The sequence below is a fragment of the Pangasianodon hypophthalmus genome, chromosome 30 (assembly GCF_027358585.1).
Source record: "Pangasianodon hypophthalmus isolate fPanHyp1 chromosome 30, fPanHyp1.pri, whole genome shotgun sequence".
NCBI lineage: Eukaryota > Metazoa > Chordata > Actinopteri > Siluriformes > Pangasiidae > Pangasianodon > Pangasianodon hypophthalmus.
This window is the reverse complement of record NC_069739.1, coordinates 3929968-3951348: the sequence shown is the minus strand read 5'-3', so window position 1 is coordinate 3951348 and position 21381 is coordinate 3929968. Positions and strand designations below refer to the sequence as shown.

The 21381-nt window shown below is 37.7% G+C and overlaps 1 protein-coding gene across 1 annotated transcript in view; it reads right to left on the bottom strand.

The window, feature by feature from the left end:
* Positions 1-21381, bottom strand: part of cdk19 (cyclin-dependent kinase 19) — a 67845-nt gene that overhangs the window by 19633 nt on the left and 26831 nt on the right. Inside the window, exons 3-5 of the mRNA XM_053231798.1 lie at positions 14143-14253; positions 13449-13589; positions 1514-1571 (exon numbers count right to left, since the gene is read on the bottom strand). Of these exons, the coding sequence (XP_053087773.1) occupies positions 1514-1571; positions 13449-13589; positions 14143-14253 (310 nt within the window). The remainder of the gene's footprint in view (positions 1-1513; positions 1572-13448; positions 13590-14142; positions 14254-21381) is intronic.

Here is a 21381-nt window from a genome sequence, read left to right as displayed (position 1 = left end):
TGTTAGGAACAGCAGAAATAAAAACAAACATGATTCCTGGAGGCACCATAATATGCAAATAGCTACTTTCAAACTTACCTCCGGTTCTCTTTGCAGAACAGACAACCCTTGTTGCCTCCATCTCCAAAACCAATATTTCCTCCACATTTTCTATTATTTCTCTTTTTTCTTGTTTTTCAATACAAAATTGTGACAGAGTCAAACATCACAGAAGAGATAAACTTGTGTTTATTTTTGTGAGAAAGAGGGATTCGTGGATCAGGCGCACTTCAGTGGGGATCTCTCCAGCTGAAAGTTCATGTAGCGCGTTAGCCTTGAAAAGTGATTAAAGTTGTGTGATTGTGTCAGTGATTCTCAGATTTAATCAATGATAGGATGAGCGATGAGACAAAGTTCCGAATTTGATTATTTTCCTATAATACCAAGTCCCAGAATGTTTTAGTCCTCTTATACGGCAATTTGCCAACGCTAACAATTTTTACTTATTAAAGAACGCCATGTCCTTCCTTTTTATCCGCTTATATTTACATTTAAAATTGTGGAATATCCGCAATCAAGTTAGTTCCTGTGATAAGCAGTGATAAGCAGTCATTCTCTCAACAGCTTGTTTTATTCCACTCTCTTGAAGTTACTAAGAAAAAAGTATATCTATATCTAACAGCAAGAGAATTAAAAAATAAAAAAGTGTTTAATTTCCTCTAGTATGATTTTCATACATGTAATAGGAATAGTGTAGCTCAAAGTGAGCTTTATAGTTACAGTTATATTACACTAGATGATATTTCAGTGAGCCTTTTTTCTAGCAATCCGATTTAAAATGTAGTTTTGACAGTTTTTGAATTCATGAGGTTGTGTATGGTCTATTTCAGTGTCTACTGTAAAGTCAATAAGTCATGAAATGAATTAATCTCACATTCTTTGCTGCTCTGAAAGTGCCTTATGCCTGCGATATATTTATTAAAGTAGAAAAAAACAATGATCAGGTATCAACCGGTCTGACCCTTGATATCAGTGCATCTGTCATTTTTAGTAGAGTTTAAAACAAATTAAAAATAGGCCACTTTGATCCAGAACAGCACATAAGGGGTTAAAATGGTGTTGTATTTCCAGAGTTGCCCATGCGAGAGTGGCATGGAAACTGAAATTCCAGGAGAAACCTAACACCCTGCAGCAGAAATAGCTCGCCGGTGTGAGCCGCTGTCATCAAGCTGAAGTGTTCGATATGGAGTTACGCAACACTGAAGAGGGACTGTTAGGTCCGAGCACATCCGACGCTGTCCCAATGTGCTTCACACTCACTGAGAATGACCTCTTTCCAACCACAGGCAGGCTGAGGACATTATCAAGGTCAAAACCAGCCATCAAATCTTTCCTCAGACTCGGATTTGTCTGCGCATTTTTTGCTCATCTTATGATCCTTCAGCGCAGATCTCTTAGCAAACTTTAAGTGATCTAATCAACATGCACTCTATGAATCAATACATTTCGCGTGGGAAGAGGACACGTGACTTACCGATTTTGACCCTCCCCCGTTCAGGACCCTCCCCCATCACCAGGATATTGGCAGGTTTCTGGAACGGAAGGAGAGAAGGAGAAAAAAAATCAGTCAGCCATGTTAGCGAAGGGTGTTGAGTATCATAGGAGAAAGCTGCTGATGCAGCGGGGACGAAGTCATGGAGCTGGTCAGGCGCAGACGCAGGGCTGGGTACTTAGTTACAGAATTGTGTGTAATGCCAACAACACGAGTGTTAATTTAAGCAGAGGTCAATCAGACTGATACATTTTATTCTGCATGATAAATGTTCGAGTTTGAAATGTGATACACTACTCAAAAAGTGGGAAAGACTCCACATTGTGTCTCTTCCCAGAACTCAGAAAATAAAAATAAATAAAGACACCATTGTGCCACTCAGGAGCCATAAACTGCGTCATTTTTCCACAAGAAATGAATATGTTTACTGAACCAGTCACTATCTTCTCTATGTAACTTCTGTATATTTTTATACGACTTTTTAAGCTGAAGTATGAAATAAAACACTTTTATATAGGAAAATAATCAACGACAGGGTGTTTTAATTAAGTGCAGTTACTATTATCACTACAGAGTTGATTATTTTCCTATACAGTACATCCCAAAGTGTTTTATTCCTCTTATACCACAATAATCTGTCAACAATGACAATTCATTATTTATTAAAAAAATGACACATTATATTTTTTATCTGTTTACAGTTACATTTAAGACAGAGAGAGGGAGGTGTGTAATTATTCCATTATCCTTCGGCAAAGCTTTGTGTGTGTGTGTGTGTTTGTGTGTGTGTGTGTGTGTGTGTGTCTGAGCATCTGAGTTTCTGTGAGCTCACTGCACCCTACCAGAAAGAAAACAGAATGTGTTGCTATGGGAACCGCAGCCTTAATGAATTCTGTTATTCCAAACACTACCCGAGAGTGCACACTGTTTAATCCGCTGTGTGTGTGTGTGTGTGTGTATGTGTTACTACAGCTGTCACACACTTTCCCTAATTTCAAATATCTAATATTGTTTAGCTGCATATTGTGATTACACAGTTGTGTTGTTGTTTCTGCACCACAATAACCACCGTGGATTATTCGAATAAATCATACACCTATGATCCTGACCTCTAGCTATGCTCCTTCCATACACTGTGACTTGAACATCTACAGCTCAGCTGTACACTCATGGTGGTCACTCTGTAGGTTTACAATTACTCTTTTTTTTTTCTTTTTTTTTTTAAACAGATCAATATCACGGCTGGGTGGAAATAAACAGTCCAGCACCCAAACCCATTCAGTCTATTGTTGCTGTGGTCAGAAACTGACAATGATGAAGGTCTTGGGTATTAAAATTTACAGGAAAAAAAAAAAGAAACTTGAAAAGCTTTAAAAATTTAATACCTGTCCTTCTGCTGTATTTGTCTGCAATTTCTGCAATTCATTTAATACCTGCCCTTCTGTCGTATTCATTTGCACTCTTTACAACTGATGTATTCATTTGCACTCTCTGCAACTGATTTGGTACACGCCCTTCTCTTGTATTCATTTGAACTCTCTATAATTGATTTAATACATGCCCTTCTGTTGTATTCATCTGCATTCTCTACAATTGATTTAATACATGCCCTTCTGTTGTATTCATCTGCATTCTCTATAATTGATTTAATACATGCCCTTCTGTTGTATTCATCTGCATTCTCTACAATTGATTTAATACATGCCCTTCTGTTGTATTCATCTGCATTCTCTACAATTGATTTAATACATGCCCTTCTGTTGTATTCATCTGCATTCTCTACAATTGATTTAATACATGCCCTTCTGTTGTATTCATCTGCATTCTCTACAATTGATTTAATACATGCCCTTCTGTTGTATTCATCTGCATTCTCTACAATTGATTTAATACATGCCCTTCTGTTGTATTCATCTGCATTCTCTATAATTGATTTAATACATGCCCTTCTGTTGTATTCATTTGCACCCTCTACAACTGATCTGAAGTGACTCGGAGGCTGTGGTAAATCACACTGTAGATGCTAATTTGCATATTAATTAAAACCAGATGTGTAAGTCTGCTCATATGGAAGACTCACATCAGGTTTACACACCTGAGTTTATATAGCTGTATGAAAGTAAGTAAAAGAAACTGATCATCCAACGAGTAATGTCTTTCAATGATTTGAAAATGGTTAGAAAATTTGTATTAAAAATGTACTAAAATATTTGTCCAGTATTGACTTAGCTGTCTTCCCTCTGGCTTCAGCAATTGAGCCAGCAAGTTCATTTTCGTTTTAGATAATGAGAGATAAATAAAGTAGGAGAATGAGGACAGGCCAGACGAAATGGTGTGTAAAAGACGGAGAGATGGTGATAGTAATTTCGTTATGGTGGTGTGTTGCCCTTTAAAAGACTAGAATGTCATGCACACCAGCTGAGTTTAAATAAACACCATGGCAGGAGGAACAAGAGTGCTGTCTTCCGTGACACGCAGTCTAATGATTCAGTGCTGAATCAAACACACATATACAGACACATACACACATACACACAGACACACACACACACATACTCTGTAATATCCATCAGCATCAGGAGTAAGCAACCATGCTCAACACACATGCACAAGGTCCCATGACCAGCTTCCTCACTAACTGTTACCAAAGGTCAGCTGGATCATATGACTTCAGTCAGTAACATTCAGACAACATACAGAATCTTTTTAATCCAGCAGTGAATCAGTGAATTGGAAGGTATTTTTGTGTGCTGAATGTAAATATGGTTAAAAAAAAAAAAAAGTGTGCTATAGATAAATATAGTACATTGCATATTTACTAGTGCTACATACTCCAGGTTACATGAGTACTAGTGGTAAATATAGTGAATAGTTTAGATACTAGTTGCAATTATCAAGTATTATCAAATATACTATACAGTATGTATCATATTTAATAGGGACAAATATAAAATATTGCATGTGTACTAGCATTGTGCATTATTCTGGGCATTTCTGTGCATTGTATGGACAAAATTACTAGCGTACAATGTGTTTCTGTCTACTGAATACAGCAGAACGCAGGCATACTAGTGTTAAATCCAGAATATTGTACGCACAGCAATAATAAAGATGGATACCGAATGCACATTATTATTAAATATGGATTAATCCATGCACATCTGTATTAAACACAGAAAATTTCATGTACTAAATACTGTAGCATTAAACAGTGTACGTGAACATTAAATACTGCACAGTGCATGCTTAAAAATACTAAAGACAAAATATTGTATGCACAATAGTATTAAATTCTGCATAATGCATGCACATTAGTGTTAAATACTGCACAGTGCAATCACAACAATACTAAAGACAAAATACTGCATGCATACTAGTATTCAATACTGCATAACATATGCACACTGGTATTAAATACTGCACAGTGTATGCATGCTAGTATTAAATACAGAATAGAGCATGCACAGCAATACTAAATAAAGAATACTGCATGCACACTGGTATTAAATACTGCGTAACATATGCACACTGGTATTAAATACTGCGTAACATATGCACACTGGTATTAAATACTTCACTGTGCATGCACAACAATACTAAAGGCAGAATGCTGCATGCACACTAGTATTAAATACTGCACAGTGTATGCATGCTAGTATTAAATACAGAATAGAGCATACACACAATACTAAATAAAGAATACTGCATGCACACTGGTATTAAATACTGCGTAACATATGCACACTGGTATTAAATACTGCGTAACATATGCACACTGGTATTAAATACTGCGTAACATATGCACACTGGTATTAAATACTGCGTAACATATGCACACTGGTATTAAATACTGCGTAACATATGCACACTGGTATTAAATACTGCGTAACATATGCACACTGGTATTAAATACTGCGTAACATATGCACACTGGTATTAAATACTGCGTAACATATGCACACTGGTATTAAATACTGCGTAACATATGCACACTGGTATTAAATACTTCACTGTGCATGCACAACAATACTAAAGGCAGAATGCTGCATGCACACTAGTGTTAAATATGAGATACTGCATGTACACTAGTATTAAATACTGCATACTACATGTGCACTAGTATGAAGTAGTGCATAGCGCATGCACACTAGAATGAAATAATGCGTAGTGCATGCAAAACAACACTAAAGACAGAACACTGCATGCAAACCAGTGTTAAATACAGAATGGTGCATGCACACTAGGGTTAAATACTGAACACTGCATGTATACTAGTATTAAATACAGCATAATGTTTGCACACTATGATAAATACTGATTACATAGAACTAAATATACACTCCTGCAGAATGCCACAAAATGCATGCAAATTAGGACTAAATACAGCAGCGTACTAACACTAAAAACTACTAGTAGTACTAAAAATCCCAAGATATAGCATATTTGATGGACGTGCATACTAACGCTAAATACAAAAGTACACTTATATACAGACTTACACTAAAAACATCTTTGCACATGCACAGAAATACTAACTGCAGCATCCTACATGCAAAACTAAGTAAATGTAAGAGCGAATACACAATAGTGCATGCCCACTAGCGCTAAATAGCGCACAATGTGTGTACGCTTACACTAGATACAGAATTTACATAGCTTATGCACACTAGCATTAAAAAGGAATATAATATAACTAGCATTAAATACACAATAGCACTAATAAGAGCATATTGCATATTACCTAATTGTACATATTTACATAGCACACTAGGATTAAGACAGAATATAGTATGCATGCTAGTAAGCACTATGTACAGCGTGTTGCATGCATGGTAAGAGTGAATACACAATATTGCATGTACACTAGAGCTAAATGCACAATAGTGCATGTGACATAGTGCTAATTACTGCATACTGCATGCACATTAGTACTGGATACAGAATTTTACCTAGCCTAATGCACACTAGCATTAAAATGGAGTACTGGCAATAGATTCAGCATAAAGCTTGCACGCTAGCACTAAATACATCATACTGCATGCGTGTTGCTACTAAATTTACTATCGTGCATGCGCCGCTGTCCTAAATATAACCTCCCATACCCACAGCATTGCATGCACACTTCTACAACACTAAATACAGAATATTAGTATTAAAAACGGCCTTCCATACACACCAGTACTCCAGTATTTCATATTACACACACACACACCAGTGCTTATTGCAGAATAATGCATGCACAAAGCATTATAATGCACACACACTCATTGTGCCAATGCACTGGGAGCCACAGTCAAGAGCTGTACATCTGCTGTGTTGACAGTAAAGATATCTGAAACTCCAAAACTCTGACCTTAGACACACATATACACACACACACACACACACACACACAAAGTAAACCTGCATGTGCGTGCTTGTATAACTCTGCGCATTTGCAGTGGGGTGTCAAGAGTTATGCAACTGCAATGTCTCTCTTTTTTCCCTCTCTTTCTTTCCCCTGAGAGTCACTTTTTGGTTTGTGTTGAAACTGAAACACCCCCTTCTCCATCCCTTCTCTTCTCCCTGCTCTCTCTTTCTCTCTCTCTTTCTCAGCAAGTGATGGAAGTGAAGGAAAGAGAAGTTCGATAGTTCAGATTGGCGTATAAAGAGAGGATGTGTGTGTGTGTGTGTGTGTGTGTGTGTGTGTGTGTGTGTGTCAGTGAAGATGTAAGGATATTAGATATAATGAGCACCATGACTCTGGAGAGATAAGAGAGAGAGAGAGAAAGAGAGAGAGAGAGAGAGAGAGAGAGAGAGAGCAAAAGGGGAGGATGGATTTTGATTGCTTCATAAAACACAAAAGCAGAAAATGAACACACACACACACACACACACACACACACAAAACACACACACCTCAGTCCACAACTGCAGGAAGCCAAGAGATGGAAACCACAACAGTGTAAGAATCCATGAACCACAGTGCTCTTCAGTGCTCTTCAATTAGCAAAATACTCTAATTATTCACTGATAAATAAGAGATAAATCCTAAAGAAGCATCATAATATCAGAAAATAAACTGCGTTTCTTCAACTTAAGTTATTTTCTGATCTCGCCGAAATCACAGCCACACTGTAGCGTTTTGTTTTCTTTTTTCTGTATGTGCTTTGCTTCATCAAAAATAATGATAAAATAGCAAACATAGTGTCATAGACGATTATATTTAGCCAACATTCTAATCATGTGTTCTATATATGTATATATGTGTGTTTATATATACACACACACACACACATCACTGCGCTAGTCTGAAGCCCTATTCGGATGGGGTCAGTTTATCAGGAGGACGTCTGAAATAAATACACTTATTTACACTCCTCAGTGGTGAAAGTTCTGCATCCCGGCAGCAATAAAATGACTCCAGGAGGAGCGAGTTTCACCCGACTTTCGAGCACGAGCATTTCACATTTAACATTAGATATTTAAGGAAGTGGCAGCGATACAACTCATCACTGTTTACAGAAATGAAAGTTGATGATATTGTGCATATGTGCACATAAAGCAATGCTTTGTACCTGTAGCTGCTGTAGCTGCTTAATGATTTTATTTTCTTTCCCCTGCTGAAAACGCTTTCCCACTTAGCGTGTGCAGTCGAGGTTTTACCTCCCAGACCAAGTATACGCTTGCTAAAGCATGCATTTTTCCTTTTGGGGTTCAGGAAGTGTTTAATATTTGGGGAAGGTTCGCTGATACATGCGCTACGAGACTAAATATGACAAGCTGCAGCAGTCCAACATCTTATTTTTTTATAGAGTTTGGCGTTAGGTAATTCGACCTGTATTTTTAATTTTTTCAGAGGAGCACGGAGAAGAACACAGACATGGCCGATCCGGACGGAAATAAAATCACAGAGAAGCTCCTGCAAAATAGGAAATCGCCCCAGGACCCCCATGTACATTCGATCCCATCCGAATAGGGCTTTAGACACCTTCGAGTTTTATATATATATATGCGACTTTTTTATGTCTTTGTTATCAGTTTGTTAGTTAAAAAAAAAAAAACATTTTAGATATCCAAACACAAAAAGTCTGTTCCAGAAAAATTTTGGATGTTGTAAAAAAAGAAGTAGAGATTACTGTTCAGATAAAAACGTCACAATTTGGATGTTAAGGAGATGTTTCAAACAATCTCTCTGAGATCAAGGACATTGATCCAGATTACTGATCCACACTTTCATCCAGCTAATCATCCATCCACTAATCCACTCGTCCTTCCTGCATGTTCATTACAGTCCCACACACACACACACACACATATGGTCTCACTGTACAGCTCTTAAGAGCTGCATTATAACCAGTTTCACATTGTACAGCTTTAGAAACACTTTGCTTATACAGCTGTCTGGTTCTCTGCTACACTGAACTTTACTACATCTACATTATTACCGAGGTGCGCTGCAGTTACTTCCTGTACGTAGTAACAGAAAAATAAGCTTAGCACACAACGTTTCCAAAGAAATGGATGTTTTGGTTAAAGCGTCCTTCAGCTGTGCAAGCAAAGTGCTTGAGGTGAAATCAGTAAATATTCAAAATGGCTGCTGATTCTGACGAATCTTCGACAAAATGTTCATTCCATGAGTTCTTGAGGACGTCTGAACTATCAGAATGAAGGATTTCTCCTTTCTAGCGGTGAGATACTTCGGCATGGACCTGATATTAATGAGATTGTTGTAGCTGAGTCAGAATTCAAAATTGTGCTCGTGACCTCTTCTGTAAACATTCACAAATTCAGTTCAGCTACAACAATCTGTTTATAAACCGTATACATTTCATTTCACAGGAGACAGTCGGCGCTTCTACACTACAGGATGTTGAGTTAAACATGTCTAAAACTTACTGAGCAGAAACAAATCGAGGTTGAGAGGATCAGAAGGGTTTAAATGCGATTATGCAGATTCCACAACACTGGACAGTCAGGGGAGATAAGAGTTTAAGATCAGCCAGAATTCAAGACAACTTTTGTTACTGTTAAATTGGGCAAATTTTAGTTACTGTTTGACGCTGGATTTAGTTACATTACTCCACACATGTTGTTACATGTATCTCTCTGGCATGAACTGTTGTTAATCCAGTGATGAGTCAGAAACAGAACACTACTGTACTAGAAAGTATGCTTTGTTTCGAGTTGCAGTTTTGAGACTGCTGGCTGCCAGTTTACTAAAATATAAACATTTTTCAGCTCTGTAAATGTTCAAATTGACGCCCATTTAAACACGACGTGTCCGTTTTTCAATCAGAGATTTTTTAAACCACAGTCACAGCTATGTCGTTTTCACATTTGTGGTTTTTTTCCCGGGTTCAGTGCCGTTTGAGCCCAGAGTTCAGAACATCTGGTGAAGTGTGAACATTGTCCAGAGAACCCAACTTTTGGTCTTCTTGATAACGGGTTTGCTTCTATCGAACCGTTGTGTGGTCCTGATTTCCCTGAATTTTGTAGTTATGGACAGTGGAGCAGACAGACAGCCTTACTGATTCTTAAACCCAGGACTGGAGTACTGAAATTAGCTCAGGATTGAGTATTTGAGAGTATATAAAAAAAAAAAAAAACACGTCATGCCGACCTGCACGGCTAAAAATCTTCTTACACGTAATCGACTCTTCTCTTGCAACGACGTTCCATGTATCCACAAACCGCTGTATTTCATCCATTTGAGTGTTTTTTACCAAAGGAAAATAATCGATCCATGATATAGAAAGAATTCTTCTATGTGAACACAAACATTATATATTATATAAGCCCCGCCCTAAAACAAAGCCCAGAATCGGCCCTGGGTGTGTCGCAAACCGCATTCTTGTACATCAGTAGTGTGGTAAAATAATACACTCTCTGTGGTAACACGCATCCTACAGGCAAAATGTTGACACCCTGTTCCTTTCACTGTTGTGTGGTTCGGATTGTTAACATTGTTTTTTTTAAGGTATTCGTTCCTAATCATCAGTCAGACTCGTTGTGCGTTCGGTGCGTTGTTCCATTCCTCAGTACTAACAGCGTAACTACACAAGATTGTGAATCAGTGCAGCCGTGCCATAAATATCAACATGGAAGCAGTGATTCAAACACACACACACACACACATACACACACACAAGCCCGTGGGAACACAATAATACTCGCAATCTCACAGGAACAGAGTGGACATAATAATACAACATAGGAGAGAGAGAGAGAGAGAGAGAGAGAGAAAGAGAGAGTGAGAAAAAGAGACAGAGACCCACAGAAAGAGAGAGACAGAGAGAAAGACATATCAAGACAGAGAGTGAGACAAATAGAAATACAAAAGACAGAGACAGAGAGAGAGAAAGAGAGAGAGAGAGAGAGAGAGAGAGAGAAAGAGAGAGTGAGAAAAAGAGACAGAGACCCACAGAAAGAGAGAGAGAGAGAAAGAAAGACATATCAAGACAGAGAGTGAGACAAATAGAAATACAAAAGACAGACAGAGACAGACAGAGAGAGAGAAAGAGAAAGTGAGAGAGAGATAAAAAGTAGGGACACAGAGAGAGGAAGAGAGAGAGAAACAGGGAGACAGACAGAGAGAGAAAGAGAGAGAGACAGAGAAAGAGATAAAAAGTAAGAGAGAGAGAGAGAGAGAGAGAGAGAGAGAGAGAGAGAGGGAGTTATTCGAAGTGTTTTTTTTATTCAGAAAATTCCAAGTATCCCAGAAATTGTTGGAATTTACAGATTTTTTTACAGCTGGTTTTGGATTAGCCACGGCCTGGCTGTAGAGAGAAGCAGATACAGACAGAGCAGTCAAATCTGAATACAATTCTATCCAAAATTTGACTTATTTGAGCTATTTGTCAAAAAGCTGGAGAAGGACACACAACTTCAGTATTTGCTTGGAGAAAAAAAGAGACTGTATTTCACTAGCGGCATGGAACATCGATGCCTGTCACAAAAAGCGAGAAGAGCCGAGCAAACAGTGATGCGCTCATGAACTCACACACTCACACACACACACACACGTGAACTATGTCACACAGCCTCTGTCTCTCACGCGCACACACACACACACACACACACACCCACCACCCACAGCCCATAGACTGTACTTTTTTGTTTTGTCTTGTTCTTTTCTTCACTTGTTAATCTTATCATTTGTTCTCTGTTCAGGTTTCATTCCTTGCCCATATAAATGCTTTGGTAACACGCTGTACAATTTATCATGCCAATAAAGCTCATCTGAAATAGAACTTGACAGAGAGAGGGAGAGAGAGAGAGAGACAGAGAGACAGAGAGACAGAGGGAGAGAGAGAGAGAGAGAGAGAGAGAGAGAGACATGGAAATTAAGAGGGACACAGAGAGAGAGAGAGAGACAGAGAGAGAGAGAGAGAGAGAGAGAGAGAGAGAGACATATGGAAATTAAGAGGGACACAGAGAGAGAGAGAGAAAGAGAGAGAGAGAGAGAGAGAGAGAGAGACACATGGAAATTAAGAGGGACACAGAGAGAGAGAAAGAGAGAGAGAGAGAGAGAGAGAGAGAGACATATGGAAATTAAGAGGGACACAGAGAGAGAGAAAGAGAGAGAGAGAGAGAGAGAGAGAGAGAGACATATGGAAATTAAGAGGGACACAGAGAGAGAGAGAGAGAGAGAGAGACATATGGAAATTAAGAGGGAGACAGAGAGAGAGAGAGAGAGAGAGACATATGGAAATTAAGAGGGAGACAGAGAGGGAGACAGAGAGAGAGAGAGAGAGAGACATATGGAAATTAAGAGGGACACAGAGAGAGAGAAAGAGAGAGAGAGAGAGAGAGAGAGAGAGACATATGGAAATTAAGAGGGACACAGAGAGAGAGAGAGAGAGAGAGACATATGGAAATTAAGAGGGAGACAGAGAGAGAGAGAGAGAGAGACATATGGAAATTAAGAGGGAGACAGAGAGGGAGACAGAGAGAGAGAGAGAGAGAGAGAGACATATGGAAATTAAGAGGGAGACAGAGAGAGAGAGAGAGAGAGACATATGGAAATTAAGAGGGAGACAGAGAGAGAGAGAGAGAGAGACATATGGAAATTAAGAGGGAGACAGAGAAGGAGACAGAGAGAGAGAGAGAGAGAGAGAGAGGGAGAGAGAGAGAGAGACAGAGAGACAGAGGGAGAGAGGGAGAGAGAGAGAGAGAGAGAGAGAGAGAGACATATGGAAATTAAGAGGGAGACAGAGAGAGAGAGAGAGAGAGAGAGAGAGACATATGGAAATTAAGAGGGAGACAGAGAGAGAGAGAGAGAGAGAGAGACATATGGAAATTAAGAGGGAGACAGAGAGGGAGACAGACAGAGAGAGAGAGAGACACACACACAAGCACAAAGTGTCTAACATAAATCCCATGCCACTGTAAACCCTAAAATCTCAGAAAACAGAGTTCTTTGAGAGTATAAAAAAACAGAGTTCTCTTCATAGTTTAGGATTTTATCTAAAAGCGTTCTACTTGAAACTTTATCTCAAAAAAAAAAAAAAAAAAACTTGCATATTTCAACTATTTTTATTGTATTAAATTTTCACGTACAGAAAAAAATCACTTTTTAGGACACAAATGTTTAATTCTGAATCTGATTTGAAAATGAATATATTATCTAAAAAAAAATAAAACACATTACATTTAGCCATTTTGTGTGTGTGTGTGTGTGTGTGTGTGTGTGTGTGTGTGTGTGTGTGTGTGTGCATGTGTGTGTGTGTGTGCACGTGTGTTCATTGTGTAGACATCTGGCCGAACCCCATGAGCAAAACTGCTGTTTTAAAAAAACTGCTATTTTTATTTAGAAAACTATTATTGAGGTTAAGGCTATGGTTAGAATTAAGAGAGAGAGTGTGTGTGTGTGTGTGTGTGTGTGTGTGTGTGCGCATATGTGTGTGTGTGCGCGTGTGTGTGTGTGTGTACTGACCAGGTCTCGGTGTAGGACCCAATTGGCATGGAGGTAGTGGATGCCGTCTAGGATCTGGTAGAGCAGAGACTTCACCATTCCTCTTGGCAGCTGCATCGGCTTCTTATTGGCCTTCGACGCCCGGTGGAACTTTATGATGTGCTGTGTGTGTGTGTGTGTGTGTGTGTGTGTGAGAGAGAGAGAGAGAGAGAGAGAGAGAGGGGTAGAATGACAAAAGATAGATGCATATCAGTATACACACTCAAAATGCAGTAAAATATAGACAGCTATCAGTAGTAAGTAGTTTTTACTCCAAAAATACGTTTTTGCTTTAAAATTAAATTGTTTCCACAATTATGTCATTTTCATTTATAACTCAGGAGACACGGTGAGAAGCTCAGCCTGTTTGTGAACCTCCTGATTAAACCTCTGTCATGAAGTTGAGGTGAAAAGATGCAGAGAGAGTGTGTAAATCTTCATCAGTAAAAAAAATATATAATTAAAATACTTTTCTTAGACGCTGTAACATTCTATATATCTTATTTCACAGGGTTAATCATCTTCATTATTGATCTAAAAGAGTAGAAAACAAAAAATGGAGAAAAAATGGAGACCTACTGTGAGCAGGGGTGTACAAACTTTTGACTGGTCATGGATGTGTTTAGGGGTGTGTGTGTGTGTGTGTGTGTGTGTGTGTGTGTGTGTGTGTACGTACCCACAGATCATGCTCTGCGTAGTCGAAAAGGAGCCACACTTTCCGATCGCTGTGTGACAAAAACACTTTCTGTAGTGCGATGACATTTGGGTGCTTCAGCTCCCTCAGCAACTGTAGCGCACACACACACACACACACACACACACAGAGAGAGAGAAATAACTTTTAGTGAGTGAAACTCTAGTTCATTCTAGTTTTGTTATACGTTGTGTAATTTTATGTTATGAGAAATTATTTATAAATTATTAAATATTTGTATTAAAAATATACTGAGCTACAATTCCCTGTTTTACCGTATTTGTTTTTACTATTTTATCTTAATTAATTTTTTATCTAATGGCAACTTTGATTATTATTATTATTATCAATAGATTTGAAATGAAGCAATCGAGCTGTGATTGAAGTTTAGACTGAAGGCTGGAGTAAAGGCCTGGTGAAGCATCTCTATGAAGGAAACTCAGCATTTGGTGATGTCCATGGGTTCCAGACTTCAGGCAGTCACTGATTCCAAGTATTAAAAATAATCCTAATATTTATGATTGTTAGTTTGTCCAATTACTTTGGAGCCTTTGAAAATGGAGGTACCCTGCAAAAAAAATGGCCGGTTAATGCACTATTTTTGTTAAACCACTTGAATTAAAGCTGAAAGTCTACACTTCGGTCACATCTTGATGGCTTCATTTCAAATCCATTGTGCTCCAAAATGACCAAAATTGTTTCACTGTCCAAATACTTATGGACCTGACTACATAGATAGATAGATAGATAGATACAGTATGAGTATATTGAGTGTACATATAAAGCAAGGCTTTTGAAAGTTAAGACGTTAAATCAGTTATTTAGTACCAGTGATATTAAAACCTGTTACATTTAGAGTCATGAACTCAAAAAATAAAAAAATAAAACCTTATCAGTAGCGTGTGCTTTTGTTATTTCTCTCACTAGGAGGTCGTTTCCTATCTATAATATTTTGCAGTTCATCTCCTCGCAACAATACAGCAGCACGGCCTGTGTAGGTTACATTATACTGTACACACACACTCACACACACACACACACACACACACACACACACGGTGGTGTTTGTGCAGGTCAGTGTGAAACTGATCTGATCACGCTACATTATTCAGCATGTCCGGGGATTACAGCGCAAACACTGACCTCAGGTCACCTAATACACTCAGCTGTGCATTTTATACTAACTGGCTTAAAAACCACCTACACACACACACACACACACGCGTGCGCACACACACACACACACACTTTCAAGGGCTTTCATAATGATAATTTCATAATAATTGACTGTTCTTATTCTATTCAAATATTCAAAATATTTACATATTCAAAGCAAAAAAAAATCCACATGCTCCACTTTTAGTCCAACATAAGAGTTTTGTTTTGTTTTTTGTTCAACTTTTTGGCTCAACCACTCATATCACGTGATGTAGACCAATTAACACACGCATGTTATTTATTAAAAAAAATTTTTTTCGTTGGTCTGAAATAGAATCATCTACAGGGTTTAGGCCACGCCCACTTCCGATATTTAGACCTCTACACAAATATAGAAACAGATAGTTTCAGTGTGTTACATCTCTACAGTAAAGTTTCTGATAAAACTATGATGTTGCCTTCATTGCTTAAGAATGCAACAGGATTTTCACCTTCAGTACTACTGTATATGAACACACACACACACACACACACACACACACAGAGCAGTTGGTTTGGTTAATATCTGGCTGTAAGGTTCTTTAATGCTAGCCCTTAATCTGCAGAGAGCGATAACATGGAACATAAGATGGCCGCCATCCCAGAGGTAATTTATCATGCAAAGGGTATGACTCAGCCCAGAATCTGCACACACACACACACACACACACACACACACAGAGTCAGAATGCTTTAAACGGTCTCATCCACAAACATTAAGCACTGGGCTGTTCTTGGTTCTCACAGCCACAGGAACAACAACAACAACAACAGAAAAACATCTGTTTCCTTTTTACTTCTTTAATGTGGTAAAACGTTGCATTTAGTGTTCTGGGTGATTAATTATATTCAAAGGGACTACAGTGTTAAAGCGTTGTATGATTTATTCAGGCAGAAGCAGATTCAGTCTTTCTTGCTAGTTGTAGATTTTCTTCCAAGATGAACATACTTTGCATTGTTACATTACAACCGATCCAAAACTGCCCAAGTGATATGACAGAGGCTTGAGGACAAGGTAAATAATGGTAAAAGGTTTGTGTTTAATGAGCTGTTATAACAGTTAAGTAGCTTGCGTTTACTGAGCTGTTATAATGTTTAAAGTTGTGCTTATTGAGCTGTTATAACAGGTGAGGATTGTGTTTATTAAGCTGTTATAACACTTAAGGTTTGGTTTTATCGAGCTGTTAGAACAGGTAAAGTTTGTTTTTATCGAGCTGTTATAACGTTTAAGGATTGTGTTTACTGAGCTGTTATAACAGATAAGGATTGTGTTTATTGAGCTGTTATAACGTTTAAGGATTGTGTTTACTGAGCTGTTATAACAGATAAGGATTGTGTTTATTGAGCTGTTATAACAGTTAAGGTTAGTGTTTACTGAGCTGTTATAACAGATAAGGATTGTGTTTATTGAGCTGTTATAACAGATGAGGATTGTGTTTATTGAGATGTTATAGCAGGTAAGGTTTGTGTTTATTGAGCTGTTACAACGATTAAGGTTTGTGTTTATCGAGCTGTTATAGCAGTTAAGGATTGTGTTTATTGAGATGTTATAACAGATAAGGATTGTGTTTATTGAGCTGTTATAACAGATAAGGATTGTGTTTATTGAGCTGTTATAACAGTTAAGGTTAGTGTTTACTGAGCTGTTATAACAGATAAGGACTGTGTTTATTGAGCTGTTATAACGATTAAGGTTGTGTTTATTGAGCTGTTATAACAGATAAGGATTGTGTTTATTGAGCTGTTATAACAGATAAGGATTGTGTTTATTGAGCTGTTATAACAGTTAAGGTTAGTGTTTACTGAGCTGTTATAACAGATAAGGATTGTGTTTATTGAGCTGTTATAACAGATAAGGATTGTGTTTATTGAGATGTTATAACGGTTAAGGTTGTGTTTATTGAGCTGTTATAACAGATGAGGATTGTGTTTATTGAGATGTTATAGCAGGTAAGGTTTGTGTTTATTGAGCTGTTACAACGATTAAGGTTTGTGTTTATCGAGCTGTTATAGCAGTTAAGGATTGTGTTTATTGAGATGTTATAACAGATAAGGATTGTGTTTATTGAGCTGTTATAACAGATAAGGATTGTGTTTATTGAGCTGTTATAACAGTTAAGGTTAGTGTTTACTGAGCTGTTATAACAGATAAGGACTGTGTTTATTGAGCTGTTATAACGATTAAGGTTGTGTTTATTGAGCTGTTATAACAGATAAGGATTGTGTTTATTGAGCTGTTATAACAGATAAGGATTGTGTTTATTGAGCTGTTATAACAGATGAGGATTGTGTTTATTGAGCTGTTATAACAGTTAAGGTTAGTGTTTATTGAGCTGTTATAACAGTTAAGGTTTGCCTGATGTATATTACTGTTTGTTCTCCTGATTACTGTACAAAGCTCAATACAAAACAGTAGCCTTTCTAGGCACATCCTGTATCTTAAGGTACATGTTGTATCACAGTGTGACCATGATACCGATTTGTGCTGCAAGTTTTTGTTGCTTTCAGGACATTTCATCAGCTGGGGTCGACAAAGAAAAAAGAAACATCCGAGGAAACAAAAATAATGACAACGGAATTTGGCTCAATCGAATGCAGTCTCGAGTTCCTCACATGTCTGATGTTTAAGCATTAAGGTGACAATTAGGTCTATTTGTGTAACACTATTTGTGAAAAATATGGGCAGTTATTTGAGCAAACAGGACCTCAGTGTACAGTATGAGTGAGATGAATCAAAATTACCACATATAAACACACACAATGCAAACAATAAGGACATTCCTGACTGACATTTCTGATTCATGGTCATCTGGCCAAAGCGAGGCTTGAATTTTGTTTTGAACAATTTGTGCATTGTGTAACTTTTTTTAAATCCAGGAGGGAAAAAAAAAAATCTTGACAAGAAAGAATGAAGAATGAGACTGACTGGAACACAGCGGACGTGACTGGACTCAACCAGACGTCTCCATGGTCGAAAAAGCATTGTTGATCTCTCTCTTTCACACACACACACACACACACACACACACACACACAAACACACACACACGCATTAAGCTGAAGATTATGGGTCTGCATGCTCTAATACAGAAGCTTCAATCACGCACGCACACATTCGCCTCTCGCTATGGAAACACAGGGTTTCAGGTCTCCGCTTTACAAACACAACCAAACGGCGTGGGTTAGAGATAAAGCCTGATCAAACTTTCACTTGCCTGCAGACACACACACCCACACACACACACACACACACACACACACATATATATACAATGCACTAAAACACTCTCCTCTCTCTATTGTGACACTCAGCATGATTAAACCCTCTGACCCTTTCTAAGAACACACACACACACACACACACACACACACACACACACAGATCCTATTAGCGTTGATGTGAACCAGACTGAAGAGGTGGTGAGATTATCTGCTGTACTGTAAAGAAGAAACCTTCTTGTGCCATCTGAGGAGGAAAAAACAAAACAAAACATTGTTTCTGCTGCTCCTCACCTGACTGAAAATGCCTCATGAGAACTTTTTAATTAAGGAAGGACTTTTCCATTTATACAGCTCATCTTTCAGGGATGGTGTAGCAAAAAAAAAATAAAAATAGAAACAATTCTGTCAAGACAGTATTCACTGAGTTTTTTTTGTGTGTGTGTGAAGTTTTCTTCTTTCGATTTGTGCCGGATCTATGAGGCTAATGTAATTTCTAAAAGAAGTCTATTTCACCCAAAATCTTTTTCTATAAATATTTTCCTCAAAGCACATCCAGATCTTCACACACACACACACACACACACACACACACACACACACAGAGACTAGCTGATGTCGATTAGGACACCATATAGATTTTTATCATCCATAAACCCTGTAGCTGTAACACTGTAACGAGGCGGCCATCTTGGACAACAAGAATCACATTTATTCTCTGGAGGTGATAACGATAATAAAGTTATTACTTTCAACTCATAAATGATATTTTACACAATCATCAATTTCAAAATGCAACTTCAAATCGTATATAAGACGATTTATACACTAAATGGCCAAAGGTATGTGGACACCTGACCATCACACTCATATGTTTGTCTTCCTCAAAATGTTACCACAAAGTTAGAAGCACACGTTTGTACAGAAAGTCTCTGTGTGCTGTAGCTTTACAATTTCCCTTCACTGGAACTAAGAGGCTGAAACCTGTTCCAGCATGACAATGCCCCTGTGCACAAAGCGAGCTCCATGAAGACATGGTGTGTGAAGGTTGGAGTGGAAGAACTCGAGTGTCCTGCACAGAGCCCTGACCTCAACCCCACTGAACACCTTTGGGATGAACTGGAGCACCGACTGAACCCCAGACCTCCTCACCAACATCAGCGCCTGACCTCACTAATGCTCTTGTAGCTGAATGAACACAAATCCCCACAGCCACGCTCCAACATCTAGTGGAAAGCTTCCCAGAAGAGTGGAGCTTATTATAACAGTAAAGGGAGAATAAATCTGGAATGAGATGTTCAACAAGTACATATGAGTGTGATGACCAGTGTTATACAAACTTTTATCCATATTGTATAGTGTATTTTGCGCGACAGAGAGTGACACACCAACCATCAGCTACATTTGAGTTACTGAGAACATCATTTAATTTTTTTTAGCTAAACCATTCCTCTAATTCATATCAAGGCAAAGCTTTATATACAGATGAGTCATGCTTAGGTAGAATATGCAAAAATGCAATATGCAATAAGTTGCATTACATTTTTTTTTTTTTAGATATCGCAGCTATCATAAGCACGTTTCTAACACTGACCAACAACATATAAAATTAAAATCTTTTTTTTTTCCTATCATTATTTATTAAATAATTTAGACATTGCAATATAAATATCTGTATACATATGAAATTATTTTGGAATGAGATTTAACCTGGTGAAGTTGTAGTTTTCCAAATAACTAATTTTAAAACTTTATTAAAATAGGCAAATGAGGAGTTAGGTAAATAAATCCATGCAGATTTTTCTACAAACTTAATAAAACATAATGGCTTACTAAAATTATTATTATATAATTTTTTAAAATAGTATTTGTGTTCATGCCAATTTTGTATTGTTCTATTGATAAAAATGTAACTTAAAGCCTAAAGTGATTAAGATACTAAAGACAATTTCAAAGTCTGTCTTGAGAATTATGTGTGTGTTAAAAAAGTTAAAAAAAAAAAAAAAACTCTTATGCGAAATCATGGCATTTGGACAAAATGGCCGATAAACATGACAGTAATCAACAGAAACAGAAAATTGTGAATTTTCCAGCAATAAATAGCGACGTTGTGTAAGGAAATGTGTATATGTGGACCGCAGAAAACAATGTTTTAGGAATTGTTTAGGAATTATGTTTTAGGAATTTGGACTCAACAACTTTGATGCTCTCACTGAAGTTAAAGAGTTAAAAAATTAGTAATAGGAAACTACTAATTAGGAAATTACTAGTTACTAATTGGAAATATTTGACTATTTTATCTATACATTCAACTAGTCAATATGTCACTACTGTTTAAAGCTTAGAGCTCTATATTTAAAGCTTAGCGACACTATGATTATTCCTAAAGGGCATCATTAACATGGAGAAAAAAAAAAAAAAAAAAAAAAAAATAGTTTTTCTCCACACTGCTCGTCACCTGACTATTTAATAGACTTGAAGAGAAATTCCTAATCCTGATACAGGAACTGCTTATACACGGTTGATTATGTACTTCATGTAGAAGTGAGGATTAAACAAATCCTGAAACATTTAAAGAATAAAGACAACAGCCAGATTTCAGTTCCGTTCCTGAAGAATTAATCCACGAGCGGCACAAAAACAGTAACCCAACCAACCCGACGCGGCACTGACGCACCTGCTCCACTCGCCGTCTGAGGAGATTAGGTAAGGAAAAAAAACAGCAACGTGACGAACGAATGATTACAAAGCGACGAAGGTCATAACGAGAATGTCCTCTATAAACAATTATTCATGGTTATAAAA